Genomic DNA, 25,136 nt, shown 5'->3' on the forward strand with positions numbered 1-25,136 from the left:
CCCAACATATAATTTATTCATCTTTTTTTAAACATTTATTTATTTATACAAGCACTGGGCACAGTCAGAATCGCGGGAGGGTGAGAGAATTCACCAGAGTCAGAGCAGAGAGCAGAGCAGGCAGAAGAACCGAAGTACACTGCTGAGGGGAGTAGCGGGCGGCAGGAGAGGTCTGCACGCCATGTGGGACCCTCCTCCTATGGCCAGGGAGCAGCTGGGGATCAAACTGGTGCTGCAGAGGCTGCGGGCAGCTTCGCAACCCAGTGCTCAACTGCTGCGCCACCGGGGAGGCCCCCCAACATATAATTTAAATGGGCATCTTTGAAGTTGTAGAATATTCACATTGGTGTCGTGATCTATGGAGTAAGTCATGAAAGCCAACCAGAAGCCTGAAACTGGCCCACACCAATACAGTAAATAAAAAACAGTACCATATCCGGGCCTCCCTGGTGGCGCAGTGGTTGAGCGCTGCCTTGCAAAGCTGCCCGCAGCCTCCGCAGCGCCGGTTCTATCCCCGGCTGCCGAGCGAGGGTCCCACATGGTGCGCAGACCTCTCCTGCCACCCACTGCTCCCCTCAGCAGTGTACTTTGGTCCTTCTGCCTGTTCTGCTCCCTGATCTGGCTCTGGTGAATTCTCCCATCCTCCCGTGCTTCTGACTGTACCCAGTGCTTGTATAAATAAATAAATAAATAAAAATAAATAAATAAATAAATAAATAAATAAATAAACAAATAAATAAATGTTTAAAACGAAAAACAAAAAAACAGTACCATATCCAAGGGAAAATGGAAGCAGTTAGCACCATCCTCAAAGATTTAAAGAAAAACTGGAGAGGTGACCCCTGCCATACCACCAGTTTGGCTCCTACAAAAACTAGAGACGTTATGGCAACTGACAGTTGTCTATCATGCTCTTAACCAAATAATAATCCCAATTGCAGTTTCTGTGTTTTATATGATAAATTTGTAGAGCAATTTAATATAACCTCTGGATGGTGGTATGTAACCACTCATTTGGTAATTATGTTATTTTCTATCCCAGTCAGACCAGAAAGGAGGATCAGAAGCAGTAAGCATCCACCTGGGAAGAATAACAATATAGGGCCCTCCCTGGTGGTGCAATGGGTTGAGTCTAGCACTGTGAAGCTGACCACAGCCTCTGCAGCATAGGGTCGATTCCTAGCAGGCCAGGGAGACACCCACATGATGCAGCAGACCTCTCCTGCCTTGCCTGTATTATTTTCAGTCTATCTGACTGTTCTGGTCCCCACTGTGTCTCTGGTGAACCTTCTCATTCTCCCACGCCTCTGGCCTATACCCCAGTTCTTGTATAAATTAAAAATAAATAAACAAATAAAAAGAATAACAATAAACTCTGGTGGCCTTGCTCCAGGACTGTGTTACCTTTCTGGCCCTATTTCATAATATAATCTGAAGGGACCTTGATTATCTGGACATTCTGAAGAACACTATATTGGTCACATCATGATCAGAGAAGCAAGAAGAGGCAAGTGGCCCCTGGAAAGCTGCAAGTGGCCCCTGGAAAGCTACAAGCTTTCAGAGCAGAGAAAAAGTGCTTCAGAGAGTTAAGAAACTGCCACATTGGTGAAGCTTTTAGCAATCAAGTGGTCTGGGACACATCTGGGACACGCTAGGAAAACTTCTCTAAGTAAAGGATCAATTATCAATTGCATCTTACTTCTTCCACTACTAACAAAGGAGTGTAATACCACTCTTCTTAGATTTCACACTTCAGACTACAACTCTGATCAGCTGACATAAAGGCTGTCAACTCTGAGTGAGACCAAAAGCAAAAAAAGCCTTTGCGGCCATATAACCTAGCAGACTCTATGAGCCTAGAGTATCACTGATAGAAAAAGATGCTGATCTGGCAAATTCTAATAGGAGGATAATAAGGTAGACTCCTAGGGCTCTGGAGTAAAGCCATGCCATCTGTAGTAGAGGAATACATACCATTTGAAAAGCACCTTTTGGGTTCTTATGGGCTCCATAGAGATCATGCATCTGACTATAGGACATCAAGTGACCAAGTGCCCAGAACTGCCATTAGGAAGGGTGTGTCCAAGAACAGGGAGCTGCATTGTAAAATGGAAGTGGCATCTTTAGGATCAGGTAAGAGAAGGGTCAGAGTTATAAGTAAGCTGAAAGCAAATGACCCAGACTTCCGTAATATTTACCATGCACTGGCATCTCTCCTTCAGTTGACATCTATGACCCTCATGGGGATTCTCTTAGTCCATTCAAGCTGCTATGACAAAATACCATAGACTGGGTGGTTTATAAACAACTAGAATTTGGTTCTCACAGCTTTGTAAGCTGGGAAGTCCAAGTTCAAGGTGCTGGCAGATTCAGTGTCTGGTAAGGGCCTACTTCATGGTTCAAAGACAGTTGCCTCACTGTGTCTTCATATGACAGAAGAGGCAAGGGAGCTTTCTGGGACCACTTTTATAAGGGAATTCATCTGAATGGGACTCAAAAGTCCCACTCCAAATACCATGATACTGGGGACTAGGTTTCAATTTATGAATTTTGAGGGGCACACACATTCATTCTATGGCAGAGAATACTTTGGTGGTGAATCAGCGATGGAAAAAGCCTAATCTTTGTTCATAGATTAATTGGAATGGTGTATAGCTGAAAGCCAAAAATTGCTGTTGCAACAGACAAAGTGAAGGGAAGTCTTCTCAGTGGACAGAGATTTGGACAGTACATTTGGTCATATACTTTGTGTGGAGAGAGAAGGTGTGTCAGGGGTGGCTTGGTTGATTAGTCAGAGATTTGAAAGTAGGAGTGGAAAAAGATAGGATCAAGAAAGTCTGAGGATGTGATGTGGATGGACCTATGGGTGTAATCTCCCAATAGTAGTAGTTAGTATAAATATGATGCTAAAACCCACCACAAAGCATCCATCACAGAGGAGGCAGTGACCAACCAAGTAGACAGAATGATTCAGCCAGTCTGTCATCAGCCAACCTTGTTCTGAACAATGGATACGCTGAATGGAGTAAATGACAATAGTGATAGAGGCTATGCATGGGTCAACAGCATGTGCTTCTCCACACCACAGCTGAACAATCTTCTGCTGCTGCTAATGCCCAACAAACACTAAGCCCCTGCTATGTTGCTATCACTTGAGGAGAATGAGCGCCATTTAGGTGTGATTGGGGACACTAGATTTTATCACCTTTGACTGAGATTGACACCTATCCTGAGTATAGGATTGCCTTTCCTGCCCTTAGGGTCTCAGCTAGTCTTACTCTCCAGTGATTTACAGAGTACTAGATCCATGGAGATGGAATCTATATTACATTACTCTAGACTAAGAAGACTACATTACAGTAAAGGGGGTGTGGCAATGGGCACATGACCAAGGGATCAGCTGGTCTTATCTGCCCCACTCAGAGGGCAACCTCTGGCCTGTATCCCAGTTCATGTATGCATAAATAAATAAATCTTTAAAAAAAAGTTTGTGTTATATTTTCTCTACCATATACAAAAACATAGTAAAGGAAAAAATATTTGCTCATGTACTTCAAATTATTTCATGAACTATCCAACACCGTGCTTCTACTCCTAGAGAAGCAGCAATCCTCTACACTTACATTTATACTTTTCTTGGGGGGCAAGGGGGAAGAATCTGATGCATCCTCTTCTAAAGTTTTCCCTGGAATTATCTCTAGTTATTGCCAGTAGAAAATCATTTTCTACTAGCACATGACGCCTACTTATCAAATCAGGCTTTCAAAGTGGAGCATAAACTAAGAAATGAGAAGACTGTGAGCACAGACTAGGAAGTCCTGGATGGTTTCAGAAAATAGGACAGTCTTGATAAAACCAAGACCGAGGAACTATCATAAATAGAGGTTTTATTGGTCAGTTCAGGCGAGTGACATACTGACATACTCCCCCATTCGCTCTTCCACACACCCAAGGTCTTGAGGTGGTAGGAGAGGGTAAGATTACTGATGGAGAGCAAGGGATGGGGGTGGAAAAAACCTGAAGGCCTCTGAGGGTTAACAAGGCTACTGGGACCGGAACCAACGCCCTAGGAATAAGTCCAGGATGGAAAAAGCATCGTCCATGGTTGGAGGTGTTGGTGATTCTGGATCTAAGAAAAATGATATACATAGTCAGGTTAAATAAAAATGATTGGGCAAAGAGAAAAAAGAGGTATTATATTAAAGAATAAAAAGTAAGGGTTTCTCTTCCCCAAAGAGTTAAGAGATGGACCCCTTTAATTTATACTCTTTACTTACCATTTCTAGGATTGCCATCCGCATCTTGACGGGTCACTGTGGTCTGTGTCCTGCCTGCACTGTCCACTACAGTCCGGCGCTCCTCCACTGTCTACAAAGACAGTGGACACCATTATATGCCTAGCATCACTAAAGGCAAATTCACTGGTTTCTTTCCTAGATCCCTTTTTCCAGAGCATCCTCTGGCCACAGTTCCCTTTACCCCTTTCTCCCAACTCACCCCATCTGGCTTAGTGATCTTTGTCACAGAGACACTCTTGAAATACGATTTGGGTTGGGGCTGCAGAACTGGGCCAAGGCCCTCCTGGGAAACCTGGGTATCAAGATCTGGAAAGGCAGAGAGAGGAAAAAAGAAAAGGGACAAGGTGCGACAAGAAGAAACTCCACCAGGGAGGGAAGAACAGAGGGAACTTGAGGAAAACAGCTGTTAAATGTTCTCTCCCTTCAGACTCACCATTGTCCTCTCTGGGTCTAGAATGGGGGTTCATGGGCCATATATCATCCAACTGCAGAAGAAGCCACAGTAGGTGAAGTGATACCTTTCAATCTGAAACTTAAGGGGTCACAGAACCCAAACTATTGCTACGTTCTATAACTTCCTTTTCCCAAGAGAGAAATCCCATTCAAAATAGCGTCCTCCCCCTCCTTCCTGGTTTCTACCAAAAGCCTTCCTGAACTGGTAATTTTTTATTGTCCCAAATAATTCTTCTTTATCTAAGAAGCATATCGATCAATCAATCAATGATCTTTTTCCTTTTTTTAAATAACAGAACTTCCGTTTCACCCTACAGAACATACAAGTTAATACAGAAAACATAAACAAATGGAGATCCTAGGCTTCTAACACAAGTCTGTTCCAGTCTAACAAGGATTCCAGTCAGTGCACTGTATAGTTGCCTCCCACAGGCTCACACTTTGGGCCCAAATGAGGCAAGCACTCACCCTTTGAAAAGGTCTCTGGGAGCCCCAGTTTGGTGCTGGTTTTGGGGATTCAGTTCTTGAATCACTCTCCAAGACCCCCCTAAAGATCCTGGGCTGGTGACTATCTGGATATTTAAGCATTGAGTCGCGAAGTGTCTGTCCCTCCTGCTGTCTCTCATAAGCTGTCTCTGTTTCAGAATCTGGAAGTTGTGCAGAAAAGTGACAAGTGAATTCTGCAGGTGGATCAATTTCTCACATTCCCCACTTCCCCAACAACTCTCTGCAGGTTCCTTATTTCATCTACCAACCCACTAGAAATTATAAATTCTCTGTCAAGGGTAGTCACACACCAGAAGGGCGGGAAGGCAAAGTCCAGGCCCCCATCTCGCTGAAGATGTTACTGAAATCCCGGACTAGGTCATCAAAGCCGAAGTTATCATGGAAACGCATCCCTCCTCCTGGGCCGAAGCTGAAGCTGAAGTCAAATTCCTCGGGGGGCTGAGAACCCTCAAACCTTGGGCTTCCAGGGCCCCAGGTAGCTCCTTCTTCCTCTTCCTCATCATCCTCATCTTCATCCCGAGTCATCCCTCCAAAAAAGGGATCTCTGTGTCTAGAGGTGGAGGCAGATTGGCCACCAAAATTTCAGCACATTTAAACCATAAAATCAACTCAGGGAGACTAAAATGAGACAAGAGTAAGGGGTCTGGGAAGCTGACGTGAGGATTACGAGACTGGTCATCAAATCAAAACAACTCACAGTTCTTTGGGGGTTTTCGCTGTTTTCAGATTTTATCAGTCTCACCTCAAGGCTCCCCTCAACCACCCGCGGCTTTTCTTGTGTCTCCGGGTCCCTCCCCTCTCTCCCAAGATCTTGCTAGCTCGCACATTGTCCTCTTCTCCCGAGCCCCATTGTCTTCCCCACCCAGGCCCCTGTTGCATCACCCAAGATTGGAGAAAGGCTTAAACTGCTGTTTCTCCTCTTAACGACCACCCTGGTTACTGTGGCGGGGTGAATGTTCAATATAGTGACTTCTGTCCTCTCCACGGGAGTTGGAGCGGGGAATAGGGTGTTTTTCCAGAATATATAGGATGTTAGGGGTTAAGGTCTCCTCAGAAGATCCCACGCTGGCCCAACCCGGACCCATTCTCACCTCCGAGGTCCAGAAAAGCCGAAAAAGCCCCGGAAAAGGTCAAAGAGGCTCATACCCGTATGGGACTGGAACCTCTGACCCCCACCCGAGGCTCATTCACAGCTGGGGGCAGCCTGCGCTACGCTGTCGGGCTGAGCCTGCGTCAGACCTCGCTGCCGGAAAGCAAGCCTGCGGTCTCGACACTGTCGCAAAACGGCCGTAAACAGGACGTCGAGGGGGCGGGCCAGACGGTCCTCCCGATTTTGAAAAGCTCTTTACACCTGTTTGCTGTGAGGGGTTTGGGCGTACCGAATTACCATTTTCCAGCGACCATCTTCTTCCTTCCCGCCAACCAGCCCGGTCCAAAAACGTTTCGAGGGCTTGACTGGATAGTAGCGGACAAGGCCGCCAGAGGGCAGCCCACCCACATTTACGAAGTGTCCCGGCGCTCCCTCATCGCCTGCCCACGGCACTCTCGTACGGGTCTTGCTTGCAGTTGAAACCCCCTCGTTAGCTTCAATTGACCCAAGTTGGCTTCTGTGAGAGGGATGGACCCTCTAGGATTAGTATCAAATACTCAAACATCAAGCCACATCTAATAGTGAACACCCCAGAACTGAGTAAAGACACAGGACGCACGGACTTTTTAACTCCCTCTCTCCAGCTACCAAGGAGTTGGTCAAATTCCTTTAATTCTTCTTACGTAACCGGGAGGCTTTATAAGACAGCAAGGGATATCTAATGACGTCTTAGGGAGGAAGAAAAACTTTGGGGCTACAAAGTACTGCGGCTTTCTCATCATTGACTCTTAAAGCTTGTATTTCCAGTATCCCCTCCGACTTCCCACACCCCGCCTTGATTTAGATACCTATTCAAGGGATTGGATCTAGCTATGTGGATTGAAAGCATTCACTATGCAAATACTATAGCCTACTCCTGGGAGAAACGGGCCCTAAGCTTAGATTTTACCAATCCACAATGCACATTGTAGTCACTTTTCCCAGTTCATTTACATCTAAACTACATCTGGAGTCTACAAAGCCATTTCTTTCAGTTCCTTAAGTTTTCTCCCTTTCCACTATCAATACCCATCCACTATCCCACTCCCTTCCCTGCCGGATATCGGCTGCAGATGTGGCAGTTTCTGGAGGAAATGACGATCTGTGATGGTTCTTTCCAAACACCAGGCTGTGAAATTCTTAGGGAAGGGAATCCGCTCAAGGGCAAGCTACTACCACATTAAGGTCAGGAGTTCTTATAGGGCGAAGATTTCATTTTATTCCACTGCCTTCGGGGCCTGCTAGGGGAGGCCCAGTTGGTACAGTAATACTTATTCACCAAGCTGGTCACCGACGAGATTGAGGATATCCTAGACGGAGCAAGAATGGGCAGAGGCTGAATGTAGAGGTTTTCTTTTTATATATACAAGACACATTAATCCATTAAATTTGAGGACACAGTACAAAAAAAAAAAAAAAACACTTCAACTAATTCATCTGACAATGCTGTTCATATTCATGACGCCATTTTTTGTTGTTGTTTTGTTTCCTAATAATAAAGGAGGAGACTTAGGGCTGTTGGGCTGATATATATTTAGGGGTCCCCCCTCCCACCTCCCCATACACCACCAGGGTGAACAGGAGAAGAAAGGGCAGGGCCCACAGCAGTTTCATAATCTTGTATGCAAGGAGGGAGGAGGAGAGGAAAGGAAGAAAAAAAAAAAGAGAAAATACAAATCCTATAATACATACAACAGAGTGGGGATGGTATGGGAATGGGACAGACATGAAGCTGAGGCATAGGGTGGGCCGCTGGGGGTGGGGGGCAGCGGAACCCCCCCCCACATTCCTTTCTCTCTTTGATGCTGTTTCCATAGTTGCCAGGCTGAGAAGCCCTCTCAGAAGATGGGACCAGGAGAAGAGGGCCAGGGTCTCAGTTGGCCCCCCAACTGTAGCTGTTGTACGCAGACTTGTTGGTCTGGGGCTTCTGCGGGATGGAGCTGGTCTGGCTACGTTGCCCGCTGCCCGTCTGCAGGGGAATGGGAGGATGATGGGGAGGAAAAAGGTGTCTAGTTAGTGGGACAAATTTGTGACATCTTCAGGTGGAGATGTGGAAATTGTCCTGCTCTCCAAATTCCCCTTGCTTGGAAACTACTCTGAAGCTTACTACTCAACCACTGAAAATTTGGCTTATATAGGGCTAGATAGAGCCCCTCTGACAATTAAGCAAGCACTTTCAACTTTTAAATAGGGGAAGGAGGAAGAGGGTAACATACCTTTAAAGACAAGATAGTGAATCAGCTCTACTCATTTTCAATTCCACCCTCTTCCCCCCACTCCCACCTCCACCCCCGTCCCTGCTCTGAGAAAAGGCCATGCTGAAGAATCACGGCTTCTGGGAGAGGACTGATCACAAGGTGACTTCACCTTCATTGCCCCCTGTGAATGCCACAACTGGAAAGCTGCCTTAGAGACCAAGTCTTTACTCTAGGTTCCCTGGCCACCTATGATTTGGAGAGGTCACTTGGATCCCCACCTCTATCTACCACACATCACATCTGGGAGCCTTCAGAGACTTGTCTATTTTCAGGCAAAGTAGGAGAGACAGACTGAGGCCCCAGACACTGCTGCAAAAATCCTTTCCATTCCAGTAACCAAATGTTTTCCAGAGTTGGAGAAAGGTAGAAAGAAAAAGAGGGTATTGAGGAGGGGAGGATAAGAGAGGAATGGGAGGCCAGAGAGCTCAGTAAGGCATTTGTGTTTGTGTATCCCGATTGTGACTGTGCAGTATTTTCTCTTCAATTTCCCTGAGGCTGTGATGGAGAAATGGGAACTGAAAGGGAGTGGGTTCAAGCATAACATTATTCAGTTTCATTACCTGCTCCTCCTGCTGGCGCTGGCAACAGAGAATCATCTGCAAATATGGTAGCTGAGGCAGAACCAGGATATATGGAAAATAAAGGGACAAACTTTGACAATAGAATTCCACCATTAGAAGGGAACGCTATAATGTCAGGGAAGGGGGGGAGGCTGGGAGAGGCAAGAGGGGTGGTGTGACCCAGGTCTGGTGGGATTAAGGACAACTGTGCTATAGGAGGTGGAGGAGAAAGGCATCAAAGGAATTGGGTGAAAAAGGTTTCAATCTGGCCCCTTTTCTGACATCTCCTTTGCCATCCACTTGTGTTATGTGCGCTGGTGTATGTGCTGTGTGCCCATGACTGGCGCTGGGGAAGACTGGGTGAAGGTGGTAGTGAGGAAGGATAAGAAAATGAAAGGGGAGGCAGTTTTAAGGTATAGAAAGCAAAAGGAAGGGAAAGAAGAGAAGGGGAAGGCTATTACCTGGCCATCCTGCTGCAGGTGATGGTGAAGGATCTGGGAGTGCGGCTGCTGATGAGGGGTCAGAATGTGCATAAAGGGGGCAGGTGGGTAGGCAGCAGCTGTGGCCGGATTGATGGGCCCCCCACTTCCTAGGGCTGAAGGCAAGTTGAAGGAGGCAGCAGGAGTACCGGAATGAAAACCTTGTTTCTCAAAGGACTGCTAAGCAGTAGGATGGAGGAGAAAGAGTAAAAGACATCAGCAAACTAATCACTGGAATTTCTGAGCCCAAGCTCCCCACCCACGAAAAGGCACAGTGTTGCAGAACACTGCAACTGAAGTCAGATGTTCAGGTCTTAGTCTCAGCTCTGTCTTTTAACTGCTGTGTGATCATGGGAAAACTGTTCAATCTCTCAGCCTGTTTTCTCATACACAAGAGGAATGCTACTGATCTCTCAGTTGTAAGCACCAAGTGAGAGGATGCATGAGAAAGCACTTTGTAAAATCTACTTATCATACATGTACAAAGTGAAATCTGCTGACTACTCGACTCTCCCACCCCTGTTGCTGGGTAGAAATTAGAACTCTTCAGATATTTCAAAAGAAATGCACACACACTGAGGTATTTTGAGTGTTGAAGCCTTGAGTGTTGAAGCCTCCACCAGAACTACTAATACCTTACATCATAACTTTTAATATCTAATGGTGGTGAGAGAGAGAAGCAACACAACACAAAATCTGTAGATAATGCAAATGCCTCACTTCAGTTACTGGTTTCCTTTCCTAGTCTTTGTTATAGGTATAGTTAAAAAAGAATGGAATGAACTAGTTTCTCCTGGTTCTATACTCACTTTCTTGGAAAGTTATGAAAACGCTGAGAATGGGGAAGGGCCAGGACAGCTGCATAAAGTTATGACACAAGGCAACAATTTGCCATACCTCACCTTTCTAAAACATTTCTTATTTTTTCCTCAGAGGGTTAAATTTAAATTGCTCAAGCAATGAAGCCTGGAGACCATTCATTTTCTAGTAGGATGGATTCCTGACCTCTCAGGATTATTCTTGTTCACTGAATTCCTGTCATTACAACTACACCTCCTCTATGTCCATCTCTTTTTCCACTTCTATCCAGAACCAGGAACCTACCTGGGTTTTGGAGTACACAGAACCCGAGATATCTGGCACGCCCGTGTTACTGGAGGTGACTGATACACCTGGGGGAGGAGGAAACAGACAGGAGGATTAGCTCAGCTAGCTGCCTGGCCCGTATCCCTAGGTGGGGATGATGTGTGCAGCCTTTCTAGCTCTAGCACTGCAAGGGAATTTTGGCTCGTTTTTCCAGCTTTAGGTCAGTCCTGAGGGATAAGAGCTCATGACGCAAAGGCTCCCTAGGGTTCTCTTGTCCTTTCAAGAGTTATGTGTGAGTTATGTGTGAGAAAATGACATTTTTTTTTTGGAGGGGGGAGGAAGCTGCAGGGGATAAGGGATGGAGCCAAACATCACTAACATAGTTTTCAAAACACTTCTACACCAAAACCCAACAAGAATATTAATTTTTTAATGTTCATTTCAAATTAATTCACCCAAACTCCACTCAGTCTTGCGTCTGAAGATGGGTAGTCTGGTTCTTTCTGTTCACGAAGAGAAACATTTGGATGCAAAATCCATGCCTCCACAGCATAAGGTTAAGTACGAGAATGGAAGCACACTTCCATTCTCACTCTCAGCCCACTCAGTCCAGCTTCTCCAGAGTCTTGGAGCGTCTTGGTTATTTATTTTATGTATTATACATAATTATGAAGAGCTATGTATAATATACATTACATATCTAATATATACTCTATCCATCTATCTCTATCTATCTATCTAATCAGTAGAACACAAAAATAGGTAAAGGTAGAATGCTGTCATTCAACCAGATGTCAACTTCAGCTTCTCCATCAAAATATCTAATCCCCACGCCAAAAACTTGCGTGTTCCTATTGAAAAACTCCCTACTACAACTTTAAAGAAACAAGAGGAATACAATCTCTCATTTTATTTGTACTCCTTGAGCTGAAACACTCTACCTTCTGGAATAAGTGGTAGTGGGTCAAGGAGAAAGGAAAAAGCCATTAGGTAAACTGATCCAGCATCATACTAGAGAAATTTTGTGCAAGGATTTGAGAAGTGACTAAAATTTAGTTAGGAATTTCAAGTATGCTTTTAAAAGATGTATTAGCTTTCATGAAGATAAAATCAAACTTCAAAGAACTTTGCATTTCAGCCTATATGGGCGGATTCTTCTTCTCTCCTGTTAGGAACACACTGATGGAAGTTTTTTAGAAACACTAAAATGAACAAATCACAAATGAAGAATTTTCCATGTACCCACAATTCAACAGTAATCCCCTTTCAAACTCCAGAACCCAAATACTCCCAAAGCCGAGGACAAAGGCAGCCTTCAAAAGTTAAGCTCAACTTGGAGAGCTACTTTAGAATCTTCCCAACAGAAGTGGCATCTTAACCTAGAAATCCTTCCCATATCACAAGTCTAGATAGTCCAGGGAGGAGCAAACACCAACAAGGAAAAAGTACAGAACTACAGAAACTGAGGATGAGAAAACATTTTCCCAAAAGTATCACCGCTCTCCATGTTACAGGTACTGAAGCAAAAGAAGGGAAATTACAGGAATTAACCAGGTATTTCAAACCCTTCTCTTTTCAAACCCCAGGTGTCCACCTGGCAAATGGATGCTACTAGGCTTAACGTAAAAAAACAACAAAAAAAAAACCCCCAAAAAACAGGGAGTTCACTTATGAAAAAGGCTAGGCTGAGGTTTGTCTGGAAGGTTTAAGAGTAATGTGAAATGGAACAGACATGATAATGTAAATTTTTGGAGGGTGATCAAGAAACAATGATTGATATTGACTGCAAAGGCTCAAACAGCTTCCTGATATCTCCTTAGTCACCATCCCTCACAGGATGGGAGAAATTGCTAACTGGATTCTCAAGCTGGGTGGTAGGGGGGAATTTAGTTCCAATGCGCCCCCTACTTGGTCTCATTCTTTCCAGAGGCTGGGCTAACTAAAAGCCAGCTTGGAATCCAGAGGCATTAACTTGCATATTGGCTGCATATTGACTGAAATGCAGGATTGAAAGAGAATACATGTAGTAGCTGTAATAGCCTCAGTGTAAACACTACCAACCTTAGAAAATAATGTGTATAGGTTTCCCTACCTACCCTACACCAGTTACTATAAAGCTCCTCTTTTTGCTTCCCTTCCAACTGTCAAACCCCTACCTATACCCAGCTTTCAAGGAGTGATGATCACACACTGATTCAACATGGAGCATAGGGTGGAAAAACAAGAACCAATCTCTCTCAGCATGGCAGCCCCCTGGGAAGGCTCATCATACTAACAGGACAAAATTACTCCAGAGGGCTGTGATCAAATACAAGGAAAGTGGAATACCTGGAGTTTCCAACTGACCAAAGTCCAGGTTCTCACTGTGCAAGTAAACTTTGTAGAAAAATGGCTGCCAGTGTACTAGTTGTACTGAGTGGGGATTAAGAATTTCCAGTCAAGGAACCATCTAACCAAACCTCTCCCACACATCCTTAGCTACACCCACAAGTCCAAAACGGCTAATAATGCACAATTCCTGAAAAGTCACGGAAGGATTAAGGACAATGTTCCAGGATAGCAGTTTCCTCAGGCTGGCTCATCAACTAGCTATTCACTAAAGACTTTATCAGATCCCAATTAGCCACTTAGCTATGGGGAACCAGATGTGGGGACTAAACCTGTGAAGATACTTCCCTAACAAAAGCTCTGAACACCGTCTCTTTGGCCTTTCAACATGACATGACACGCTATACACTTTTTTGGTCTTTTATCCTCTGCTTTATGTCAGAGGCAAGGGAAGAGCTAAATGGAAGAGTAAAGAGCTATAATAAGCATGGCCAATCACGGATTTTCTGAAATAGCTTTCTTTACCAACTAATCAACAGGCTGGAAACTGAGGCTGTTTTCCCTCCCCACTTTAATAAAATTACCATACCAAGAAGTTAAAAAAAGTTCTTTGGCTATGCTGGGGGTTTGATTGAAAAGACCACCCTCCACCCTTAGCACAAGATTGGCTCCTAGTATCCAGAAAGACATGCACGGAAAGAACGCCAGAGTTAGCTAAAGAAATACCACAGTTTATTGAAGACTACAAATATTTTTGTTACAAGTTGAAACTACATGCCTTCCAGAAATCAAAAGCAACAGCAGGTGTGTGCATTGATGCTTCGGAGGTGCTGCACCGCTTGAACTCGAAATGGGTAAGACAGGGTCAGACACATGGGGGAGAGGGAACTGGGAAGAGGGCAAGTTCAAAAGCCCAGAAGGTATCCACCAACTCATTTCCCCAGGCCACGCAGGGCATGGCCTCAGCTCAGCAGGCTCTCCTCAGTGGTCTGGTTTCTGAAACAAGACTTCAGTGCAAATTTATACACACACACAAAACACAGCCCCCAGCCTTGGGCCAAATTAGCTCTCTGCCGTCCAGAAATGCTTGTAAGGGGGTGGATATTTTCTTCCTAAAAGGAATCAAATACATAAAAATAAATGAATTTAGAGGTTGATGAGGAATGAGGTGATAAGAGCCCTCTGTGGGGTTGGGAACTGGGGGTTCTCAAAGGGTTGCTACAGCAAGTTTCTGAAATCTTAAGGGAGATAAGCAGCTAGGATTTCCAGAATCAGGTATGCCATTCTCTTACATTATCAGTCACCTACCTCTTGAAGTTCTTGAACCTAGTCAGCTAAGATTAAGTCTAATTTTCTCAAAATGGGTTGACTTCATTTCAGAAAGTGTATAATCCTCCCCACAGCAGCAGGGTGAACCTTGCTCAGAGAGGGGTAGCCACAGGAGTCTAGTTATTAAATCTCAATGGGGCATCTTAGGATTTCTTTAACTTAAGTCTTATCCCACTGAAGTCATACAACACAGTGCTAAGCTCCACCTGACTATTAGTTTCCAAACCTACTGCCCTCTGTGCTAAGCTCAGTTCCCCAATTATTGAAAACCCTGAGCAATTTACCCACCTGGAGCCCACATAAGGGTGAAGAACACAGATGCAGCTCCATCTAAAATCACCATGAAACTATAACTGAGCTGAGTTGAAGGACAACCCTTAACCCCAACCCCAGTAATCCCAATAACCTCTCTTCTTCATCTACAAGTCACTGAAAAAAAGCAGATGGAATTGCTTCCTTCAAATACTCCTTCATACGTCCTTCCATCTTCATCCTCCACTCCATCTTCCAAAAGTGGAGGGTAGGTGGCAGGCATGAGGGTAGAGAATTCTTACATTTCCCTCCCTGCCATCAGATGTGCAAACGGATATTGCTAAAAGATCAGTCATACAAATAAAGGTCCCACTCTCTCAGCCCAACTTTCATTCTGTTGTCTGCCCCTTTTTCTCCTTAAGTCTTCTATTTAGGGATTAAAAAGGGCCATATGAGAAAAGTAGTACTACAAAGAGTTTAAGTCAAACCTACTATAGTATGCTAAGAACCTACTTAACCTTTCTAGTGTATAAACAGATGCCCTCTGTACTATTAGTGCCACACATTATTAACATTTGCCTCTGCAGATAGCTTAGCAAAATCTCAGGGGACTTTCTTTCCACCCAAAGTTAAGCCAGTAAACATATTCTAACAGCCAACCTGTGTCAGTGGGTACTCCCATCAGTGGATAAGTATTCTGATATAAAATTTTTGTTGGTGCTGCTCAGACATATATCCAAGTCAGTCAACTAACAATCATACATGAAGCAGCAACACACCCTCACCAACTCCATTTTCTCAAGTACCAAGTCTTCCTCCCTGAAATTCATTTAATAACATCCCACAGAAACCACTGATAACCAGTGTCAAGGCAAGCTTACCAGTGTTGTATCCATGAGACCCATATCCACTCGGCTGTTGGAAAGGGGTAGCCGATGCATTCACACTGACATTCACACCATGCTGCTTGGAAGAGGTAGGAGCCACCTGAAGAGCAAAAAAGTCAGAACTGCAGCAAAATGGCAGGAAAGTACCATTTGCCCCATCCTTCCTACTCTGGGGACCAGGCATTCAGATGGCTATGTCCTCTGACCACTGTGTGCTTAGTGAAATGGGTTCCCTACATAAGTTCCTAAAATTTACCAGTGAGGTCAAGAAATGGTAGTTTGGAGGAAGGGTAAAGGGCGGTGGTAGTGGGAATGACAGTGTGAGAGAAATAAAGCTCTATGGTATCACATTTTCCCTTTAGTTCATTCTCAAAACATGTAATTTCTATCTAATACTACCAATTTCAGGCCCACACCCTCTAAACTGTAAGTGGAAGCTGTTCTTCCTCATCCACTATTAAAGACAGAGCCTCGAAAGCAATTAACAAGAGTTCAGGGCTAGGATTTTCATCCTAAGGAAAGACCAAGGTACTCACAGGGAACACAGCAGGCCCATACTGGAAGGTGCTAGGGAGGCCCGGAACCCCTGTGTAGTATGGCAGGCTGGTGTAACTGTAGCCAGGAGGCAGCGCCGGGTTCAGGAATGTCTGCTGCGTGGTGTGGTGAGTCTGCGTCTGGTTCTGTTGGGGCTGGGCCAAGGTTGTGGCCGGGGCTGGGGAGGAGGCATCCCCACGGCCAAACTTTGTGAGGTCACCTGTGACAGGAGAAGCTAAATGTACCTGTCTCTTTCACGTTCCACACCGAAGTAGAATTACCTCTTCTGGTTTCCATTCAAAGAAGAAGATTCCATTCAAAAACTGTTAAATTTTTGTGTTACATATCTCTGTGGCTCCATCTATCACTGCTCAGCACACTCTTTAGCACAGTGTCAGTCCAGGACTGATGCTGAATGACCGTGCAAAGAAGTGGCACAGAACAAAGTTACCGTGTGATTTCTCTGCCCACTCATGTTCTTTCATCTTCCCTCTCCCCTCCCCACAATGCAGAACACTCCATGCTGGATTTGAAAAACAGTGTTAGGTCAACAACAGGTAAGGCAACCAAAAACATGGGGCCTGTGGCCTCATGTGGCAATGAGACTGCCACTATGAATAGGATAGAGGAGTGGAGATGAGCAGAGAAAAAGGCCAGTTCAACCACCGTACTTCTTGGAAAAAGTTGGAGGATGGCTGAGAAAACCAAGATATCACCTATAATCACGGGGAGACAGCAGAAAGAGAACAGTAAAAGACCACCTCATTAGCAGATTCCCAATCTACCAACCCTGCTTCATCACAACCATTCCATACTTCTGCCAAAGATCTGACTGAAAACAGTCCAACAATGCCACTAATCATGTTTCTACCACCAATCCCAAAACAATTCAGGTCAGTCCTTTATTCAGACTGACCCTTTATTTAGCCCCATTCTCAGTCCTACCAGAATAGGGGTTGCTGGCCAGGCTACCATCCCTCCCAGTCAGCGGAGTGGTAGGTGTGGGAAATGGGATGCTGTAGTAATCCTAGAAGAGAAATGAAAGAACAGAGACTTGATGCCACTCATTCCCCATCAAGAATAACTCCAAAGGGTAAGAAGAAGAGTGTTGGAGTACTGCAATATATCCAGCCACTAATTAAGCAGGGTAGAGCATGCATGAACTCCAAATTACTCTTGCATACACTGTCCCCCCTGTCTGGCCATGAGTACAGTCAGACAAGGTCTACGGGTATGCCCACTGGGAAACACATCAAGCCCATCAGAGGCAACAGTATCCTCAACCCACTGTATCTTATTCCTAAAAGACTATTATTACTATAGGTCTTTCTTTCTGGAATTCAAAGTGTTTTAGACATATAGCAAAGCATTGCATGAGCTTCAGAGTAATCTACTGAGCTACAGATTAGGTTAAAATTGGTTTTTGGGCCTCCTGGTGGCGCAGCAGTTGAGCGCTGGGCAGCGAGGCTGCCCGCAGCCTCTGCAGCGCCGGTTCAATCCTGGGCCGCCAGTGAGGGTCCCAAATAGTGCACAGATCTCTCCTGCCATGCCCACTGCTCCCCTCAGCAGTGTACTTCATCAGTTTGCCTGTTCTGCTCCCCACTCTGGCTCTGGTGAATTCTCTCACCCTCCTGACTGAATTCTCCACCTTCTGACTCTACCCAGTGCTTGCATAAATAAATAAATAAATAAATAAATCTTTAAAAACAAAAACAAAAAAAAAACCTTCAGGAATATGCTGTCTATGAGCTATGAGTTGAGGAAAACAATCTCTTAAAAAAAAAAAGATTTATTTATTTATGCATACAAGAACTGGGGATACAGGCCCGAGGTGCCGGGGGCAGGCGGTGGTGGTGGTGAGAGGATTCATCAGAGATAGAGTGGGGAGCAAAACAGGCAGATCTCCTGAAATACACTGCTGAGGGTAGCAGCGGTTCAGTCAGGAGAGGTCTGCTGCACCATGTGGGTAGCTCCCTGGCTGGCTGGCTGGGGGATCGAACTCATGCTGCAGAGGCTGTGGACAGCTTCATAGTGTTGCATTTAACCCCTTGCGCCACCAGGGAGGTCCAGCCATGCCCCATATTCTAATATATCTAAAAGCAAAGTATGTATATGGAGGTATGGGTTGGTGAAGAGCTAAGCCTGTTACTTGTCAACTGAACATTTGAACACTAATTTTAAGATTGTGCTTTTCCAAAGCTCTACATCACATACTCACCAATGGAAATCTTGTCTGAAGCATCTGTAAGTCATCATAACCATATACTTGCGGCTGAAAGAGACAAACATGTGACAGTATTAATGGGGTCTACTCATGATGATAGTAACAAACCAAGAAGCTAACACACAAGATAAAGCAACAGAACATTCATCCATCCTTGCTCTTAAAAAAACAAACAAACAAACAAAAAAAAAAAACGGAATGTAGATTATTTCCTTCAGTTTTTTCTAAAGAGAAAGAAGTGAAGTACAAAGGGATTAAATGATTCATGAAAGGTCTTGAAGCTTACCTTCAAGTACTACTGATTCAACTCAACCAGCCTGCCCTTCTGGGGAGCAGTAGGGTAGACAAAGGTCATATATGAGAACAGCCTGCTTTCCTGTCTAGTCCATCTATCTTTGTCTCTTACAGGCTTCAAACAAGCTTGAAATTTGTCTCCTTCACAAAGTCACATTGTACTCTTACTTTCTCTAATGTCTGGGTACTAAAGTAGTGTTGCTTAAAAAAAAAAGTGTAAAGCGCTAGTGGGTATTTTCTGTCCACTTACTCTGTATTTTAACTACAGTCTTCCACCTGAAGAAAGGAGTATAAAGAGTAGCCACACCACTTTCACTTTATGTATCACTTACCGGGTAGGCATGTAACAGCCCTGGAGCCATAATATATGGATTAGGCAACAATGGCGGGACCCCAGGAGGGAGGTTGGGAGGAGCTTTTCCTAAAAGAAAAATTACATTTTTGTCCAGTCACACAATTATTTCTTTCCTTCATCCCAAAAGAATGCCATCAACTTTCTAGTCAAGGTTACCTGAAGTCGTAGCAACTGAGCTTCGAGTAGAGGCTGTGACAGTGGAGTTACTGCCTAGGCTGAGGCCCAGGTTACTGCCACTATTCAGACTGGAGGAGACACTGACCACTGGGGGAGGTGCAGAGACTGTGCTGGATGTGGTTGAGAAAGTGCTGGAGGAAGAATGGAGATTCGCCTCACTCTCCACGCTTGTGTGCTTCAATTAGGGGGAGCAGTAGAAAACGTGAGGAAATAGTGATTAGCTTACCAGAGCAGAAAAGATACACAATCCCATTGGTTGTTCATATCATCAAGTCAACCCCCTAATTACAAAGGCAAGTCAGGGTACCAAGGGGCCTCCCTGGTAGTGCAAGCGGTTGAGTGCAGCGCTGTGAAGCTGTCCGCAGCCTCTGCAGTGCTGATTTGATCCCTGCCAGCAGCGGAGCAACCCACATAGAGCATCAGACCTCTCCTGTCTCACCCACTGCTCCCCTCAGCAGTGTATTTCAGTCAGTCTGCCTGTTCTGTGCCTCGCTCTGTCTCTGGTGAATCTTCTCACCCTCCCGCACATCTGGCCTGTACCATGGTTCTTGTATAAATAAATCAATCTTAAAAAAAAAAAAAAAGAAAGAAAAAAGACAGGGTACCAAGGTGCCATCTGCTAAATTACTAAGTGTTCTCCAACTACACATTTCCAACAGTAAGTAATCTGGCAAGGATGGTAATAAGACCCACATACATCATTACTTTGTTCATAAAGAGAACACATGGGGACAAATTCCCTCAAAACCAACACTTATTGGCCAGTAAAGAAAGAGCTCATTTAGATTTGAAAAATAGGTCTTTCTACCTACATTCTTCTTTACCAGCTCAGCACCCCCCCCACCCCCACAAAAAAACCAAAACCACAATTCAGGGCCTTCCCAGTGGTGCAGAAGTAGGGGTCTTGGGCCTCCCCTGTGGCGCAGCGGTTGAGCGCTGGGTTGCAAAGCTGCCTGCAGCCTCTGCAGCGCCAGTAAGATCCCCGGCTGCTCCCTGGCCACCGGAGGAGAGTCCCACATGGCGCGCAGACCTCTCCTGCCGCCCGCTGCTCCCCTCAGCAGTGTACTTCCGTCCCTCTGCCTGCTCTGCTCCCTGCTCTGGCTCTGGTGAATTCTCTCACCCTCCCGGGATTCTGACTGTACCCAGTGCTTGTATGTATGTATGTATGTATGTATGTATGTATGTATGTATAAATAAATAAATAATCTTTAAAAAAAAAGTTGGGGTCTCAGTACAATTGAGCTATCATCAGCCACTACATGAGTTTGATCCCCCACCAGGGAGTTGGCCCACATGGCACAGCAGACTTCTCCTGTCTCGCCCATTGCCTCCCTCAAAAGTGTATTTCAGCAGATCTGTCTGTTCTGCTCCCCACTCACTCTGTCTCTGGTGAATCCTCTCACCACTCCCGCCCGCACTTCTGGCCTACACCCCAGTTCTTGTATGCATAATAAATAAATTTTTCAAAAAAATTTTTTTTAATTCATGGGGTATATTTAAGGAAAGATAGACTCCAAATAAAAACTTAGTCCGCATTATTTTCTCCTAGGCTTCTGGCAAACTAAATGCATTTATCCAGAATGGATCCTGTTTAAGTTGTCTTTCTCACAAACCCAGCTAATTCCACAAATAAGTTGTTATAATTTCACAACAATAAAATTCATTGACCAAAAGTTCTCATCTTATCTCTACTTTCATAAGGATACTGGCACTTGCACTGAATATTTTAAAGATTCATATTCAGCATACCCCAGACCAAGGAATAAGAATGTTTATACCAGCTAGAAAGATTTTGTTCTTATGGAATTTACCATAGCATACAATTAAAACCATCTTCAGCAGGAGACAAAAATAAAAGGACCACATAAAGATTCAGGAAAGTTACTAGCAAGAATTTGAGAAATGGCCCACAAATCTATATTTCTGGATTCTTACACCTTTCTCGGCTTTCCAATACCCTTTTACTCATTTCTTGCAACCTCACACCAATTTTTCATTTCTTTTAAAGATGTATTTTATTTATGGCATATAAGTACTGCAGTGTAGGCCAGAGGTACGGGGGTGGGGGTGGGGGGGCCGCTAGTTTGTATGTGAAAGGATTCACCAGAAATAGTGTGGGGAGTAGAACAGGTGCATCTACTGAAATACACTGCTGAGGCGAGCAGCAGGTAAGACAGGAGAGGTCTGTTGCACCATGTGGGTTAGCTCCCTGGCTGGAGATCGAACTCAGGCCATCTGAGTGGGCCACTGGTGACAGTGCTGAGACTTAACCCCTAGTACACCAGAGAGGCCCCAATTATCATTTCTTAAATAATTTTTAAGAAACCCCTCATGGGAGAACCTTATGGCTGTGTAGTTGTAAGAGAAATAAAACTGTACTTTCTCTTTTACAGCATCAACTTACCAGAAGAGTGGATGTCGACGTGCGCCCAGAAGATGTTGATGATGAAAGGGTATTCTGCTGAGTAGATAACGTGCTGTCAGGAAAAAAAGAGGTTGCCCTCAGTCACTCAATGCTATAGTTACCAGACCTAAAGCTTCAGTAAAGAACACAAGCAAGGAGATAAGGCAATGGAATCAAGGCGATCATACGGAAAGCACAACAACATGGGTGGGAAGGGGGAAACAGGGAGTAGCTAAACCAAGAATGAATGTTGAAAAAGGCAAATAAACCTACTCTGTCTCCCCTCTCTTTGAGGTCATTCACTTAGTTAATGCTGTCTCTTCAGGCAAAGAGAGTAAGACAGAACCAGAAAGCTGCTATTGCTACTTAATGACCCCAAGCTCCACCCCCACCACAAATCACCTGCTATGTTGTGTGGTGGTAGTATTTGGAATCTCCTCATTGTGGCTCAAGCCACCCAAAGAGGATGAGTGCTGATTGGTTGTCGTCAGTAAGGAAGCTGCAGATACCGTTTCACTGAGAGGGGGGATGCTAGAAGTGGAAGGTGAGTCAGATTTCACTGCAGAGCCTGTAGCACCTGGAAATAAAGAAAGGAATTCACCCCATTAGAGGAAAGGCAGTGTTTACAAAAAGCAGAAGAGGAGACAAGTCTTAGGCTGCCCCCAAAACTAGGATGTGTGTAATTTAATAATGAAGCATTTGTGTTTGGGTAGAATCATTTTTTTCACATTCCAAACATTCACAGCACTGATCTCATTTGTCCAGTTAAGGGAACTAAGGGGATTGTCATAGCTTTAAAATGGAGAATCTGAAATTCATGATAGTTCTACTTTGCTGTTTAATCTAAAACTATCATGAATTTCAGATTCTCCATTTTAAAGCTAAGTAGAACCAAGTCAAGACTATAACCAGAAGTTTTGATCATTGAACCAGGGCTCTTTTCACTACAATCTAAGAAATGCAAAAATGCTCAAAGGTGAGAGAACAAATGAGAGGAAAAAGCCTGAATACTCACCTTCAACAGATTGTGTGGTCTGTAACTGCGTGGCCTGCACAGAACTGAAGCCATTCTGGTACACAAGGAGTAAGAAAACTCAAGTGAACATGCCATGTTAGTACTATCTGAGCTTAATTTCAGTCAACAAACTTTCTGAGAGACTGCAGTTAACCAAAGGGTTAACTTAACATAATACAGATTATTCAAATAACCAAAAAACAAAAATTAAAAATAAAAACTAGCTATATGCCACTTGCACAACCAAAGGCAACACCCAAACTGAAGAAGCCCCAAACCCAAAACAGATATAGAAAAGGCCCAAGTCCAAATCCAGTGATATTTGAGGTAGTATGTGGCAGTAAGACAGTTCAGCCAAAACATTGTGTTGGCTCCATCTGACAGTCACTCCACATCACCTTTGGCATATGCTGTTCCCCTCACCAAGTCAAGGCATAGCAAGGTGAGGTCTACTGATATGCAGGCAGAAGTCTAAGCAATCAGATTTTCCAAGAAGAGATGACGGGTACTTGAGACTGATTCTACTAGAGACAATCTTTAAATGCAAAGACAATGGCTTTCCGGCTGAGCTTCCAGACAGATGAAAACAACTTTCAAAATTTCATCAACCACAAAAATGTATTTTTCCAATTTTTCATTAGCACTTCTGAGGCTTCCTAGCACCATTTGTCAAGACCTAAAACACTAATTTAAGGGGTTCGTCGGCAATGAATAAATGCCCAGGACCTCATGAAGCTACTACCTTTGCCTGAGTCAGGTCCTTTTGGGGTGATGAAGAGATGGAGCTGGGGTACCGCCGAGTCTGTGTGGATCTCTGTTCATATAGAGGGCCCTGAGCATTATTTTGGGAGGTATAGGTTGTCGACTGAATTGGGCCACTCTGATAACCGGATTCCTGACTCTGGTTAGATGAAATTGTGGATGAAGATTCACTGTAGGGAATGGAGAAGGAAAATCTCAGAGAAACAAAACAGAGCAGAGCCACTGATACTAATGCAATCATGGATAGCTACAACTAGAGTAAGCTGATTACAACCAGAAAGAAGTTTTCCAGTAACAAGTTAAAAAAAGCTGCGAAGTTTTTCCAGACAACAGAAACAATTTCCATATCCCCTAGAAACAGGGTCATGAATTTAAAATGGAGCTTAAAAACTTATAAAGTAAGAAAAAAAAAAGTTCCCCTACATTCTGCTGTGTAAGAAAAAAAGAGGCTAAAGGTCAATACAAAGGATGTACTACTTTGGCTCCTTTAATACATCATAATATAAACCCTAAGCAAGGGAAGAGTCACTTTTTGCTTACAATTCTTTTAAGAAATGTTCCAAGAACTCTCAAAACCCTACTAGATTTAAAATTACTTACTGGAAGAACTCTTCTGAGAGGGACTTTTAAATACTCACATGCATTAGTGGTAATTATAATTCAATAAAGCTAGGCAAAGATCAGCCATCTGTATTTTTAAATTCTAAGGATTAAGAAAAAGTCTAATCCCTGAAATTCCTCCAGGATTTTATACTATTTAAAACGGCCTTCCTGGGCCTCCCTGGTGGCGCAAAGGGTTAAGCACCACACTATGAAGCAATCCACAGCCTCCGCAGCACAAGTTCGATCCCCGGCCAGCCAGGGAGAAACCCATATGGCGCAGCAGACCTCTCCTGTCTCACCCACTGCTACCCTCAGAAGTGTATTTCAGTCAATCTGCCTGTTCTGTTCCCTGCTCTGTCTCTGGTGGATCCTCTCACCCCCTGCATCTCTGGCCTGTGCCCCAGCTCTTGTATGCATAAATAAATAAATCTTAAAAAAAAAAAAAAAAACGGCCTTCCTGATAAATCTAGAGGAGGAGGAAAAGCTTCCACTGGAAAGGATCCTGTTAATTTGTGTAATTTATTAATGCTACTTCCCTTCCTATGGGTTCAAACTTATAATCTTCATAGGCATAAGCTCTATACTAAAGGGCTAAAAAGAGTGTCAAAATCAACTTTTAGCTGCAGCAGACTCCAAGGTACATTAGGGGTGTGGAATACATCACCAAAAACTGTGCTTGGATATCCTAGAAGTACTCAAGGGGTATTATTTCTATTTGGTTCATATTTATACATAATCCTAGTAACAATGTTTTAAAGGACTCAACAAAATGCTGTAAATGGTTACTTTTCCCTTACTTAGAGGTTTGGCCTCTCCAGAGTTCCAAGAATCAGCAAGAGAAAAAGTGGTTAAGGCCTAATTAAAGAAGTCTTATGACAGATGTTTCCTCTACCTGGCCGTGCTGGTATAGAGGCTACTTGGAGCCTGGCTTGAAGAGGCGCTCGTGGTGGGGGTGGACTCATAATCAGAAAGGACAGGCTCTGACCCAAACTGCAATGCCCCAAACTGCAGGTTTAGCCCTGAGATATCTGCTGAGCCAGGCATCTCCACAGCCAGAGCAGGAATCTATTGTAAAGAAAACAATGGTTTATTGTAATCTTACAGGCTTAAAAAATGCTTGCTTCAAACATTTCAACTGTCCAAACCATATCCCTATAATCTCAATCATCAAATCCTATACCCCATCCTCCTTGCCCTAAAGG

At 44.2% G+C, this 25,136-nt stretch overlaps 2 protein-coding genes and 1 non-coding gene across 37 annotated transcripts in view; all 3 read right to left on the minus strand.

The window, feature by feature from the left end:
- Nucleotides 1-3,559: 3,559 nt before the first annotated feature.
- Nucleotides 3,560-7,521, minus strand: HAX1 (HCLS1 associated protein X-1). 2 transcript variants are annotated; one of them, XM_037500393.2, is made up of 7 exons: nucleotides 6,638-7,521; nucleotides 5,549-5,808; nucleotides 5,220-5,398; nucleotides 4,732-4,783; nucleotides 4,498-4,604; nucleotides 4,278-4,368; nucleotides 3,560-4,129 (listed from the first exon to the last, which is right to left on the minus strand). In XM_037500393.2, exons 1-7 carry the CDS (start codon nucleotides 6,646-6,648, stop codon nucleotides 4,044-4,046), a joined length of 786 nt encoding a protein of 261 aa, XP_037356290.1. In that variant the 5' UTR covers nucleotides 6,649-7,521; the 3' UTR covers nucleotides 3,560-4,043. The 2 variants fall into 2 exon arrangements, with proteins under 2 accessions (XP_037356290.1, XP_037356288.1); XM_037500391.2 differs by lacking the exon at nucleotides 6,638-7,521 and adding an exon at nucleotides 6,350-6,515.
- Nucleotides 7,522-7,567: 46 nt separating this feature from the next.
- UBAP2L (ubiquitin associated protein 2 like) overlaps nucleotides 7,568-25,136 on the minus strand; it is a 44,852-nt gene continuing 27,283 nt past the window's right edge. For 9 of the 34 annotated variants that reach the window (XM_054691593.1, XM_037500373.2, XM_037500364.2 and 6 more), the window contains 14 exons: nucleotides 24,827-24,999; nucleotides 23,312-23,501; nucleotides 22,570-22,624; nucleotides 21,957-22,131; nucleotides 21,555-21,627; nucleotides 19,130-19,325; nucleotides 18,951-19,039; nucleotides 18,319-18,372; nucleotides 17,046-17,127; nucleotides 16,103-16,320; nucleotides 15,561-15,666; nucleotides 10,789-10,856; nucleotides 9,667-9,864; nucleotides 7,725-8,356 (listed from right to left, as the gene is read on the minus strand). In XM_054691593.1, coding sequence (XP_054547568.1) covers nucleotides 8,261-8,356; nucleotides 9,667-9,864; nucleotides 10,789-10,856; nucleotides 15,561-15,666; nucleotides 16,103-16,320; nucleotides 17,046-17,127; nucleotides 18,319-18,372; nucleotides 18,951-19,039; nucleotides 19,130-19,325; nucleotides 21,555-21,627; nucleotides 21,957-22,131; nucleotides 22,570-22,624; nucleotides 23,312-23,501; nucleotides 24,827-24,999 — 1,773 coding nt within the window. In that variant the 3' untranslated portion in view covers nucleotides 7,725-8,260. The other 25 variants (XM_054691605.1, XM_054691598.1, XM_054691600.1 and 22 more) reach the window with 7 other exon arrangements.
- LOC119237357 (small nucleolar RNA SNORA58) lies at nucleotides 17,204-17,339 on the minus strand. Its single transcript, XR_005123294.1, has one exon. It is a non-coding gene; the product is annotated as a small nucleolar RNA SNORA58 (small nucleolar RNA).

The sequence above is a fragment of the Talpa occidentalis genome, unplaced genomic scaffold (genome assembly GCF_014898055.3).
Source record: "Talpa occidentalis isolate TD23 unplaced genomic scaffold, MPIMG_talOcc4v2.1 talOcc4.9, whole genome shotgun sequence".
NCBI classification, from domain to species: Eukaryota; Metazoa; Chordata; class Mammalia; order Eulipotyphla; family Talpidae; genus Talpa; species Talpa occidentalis.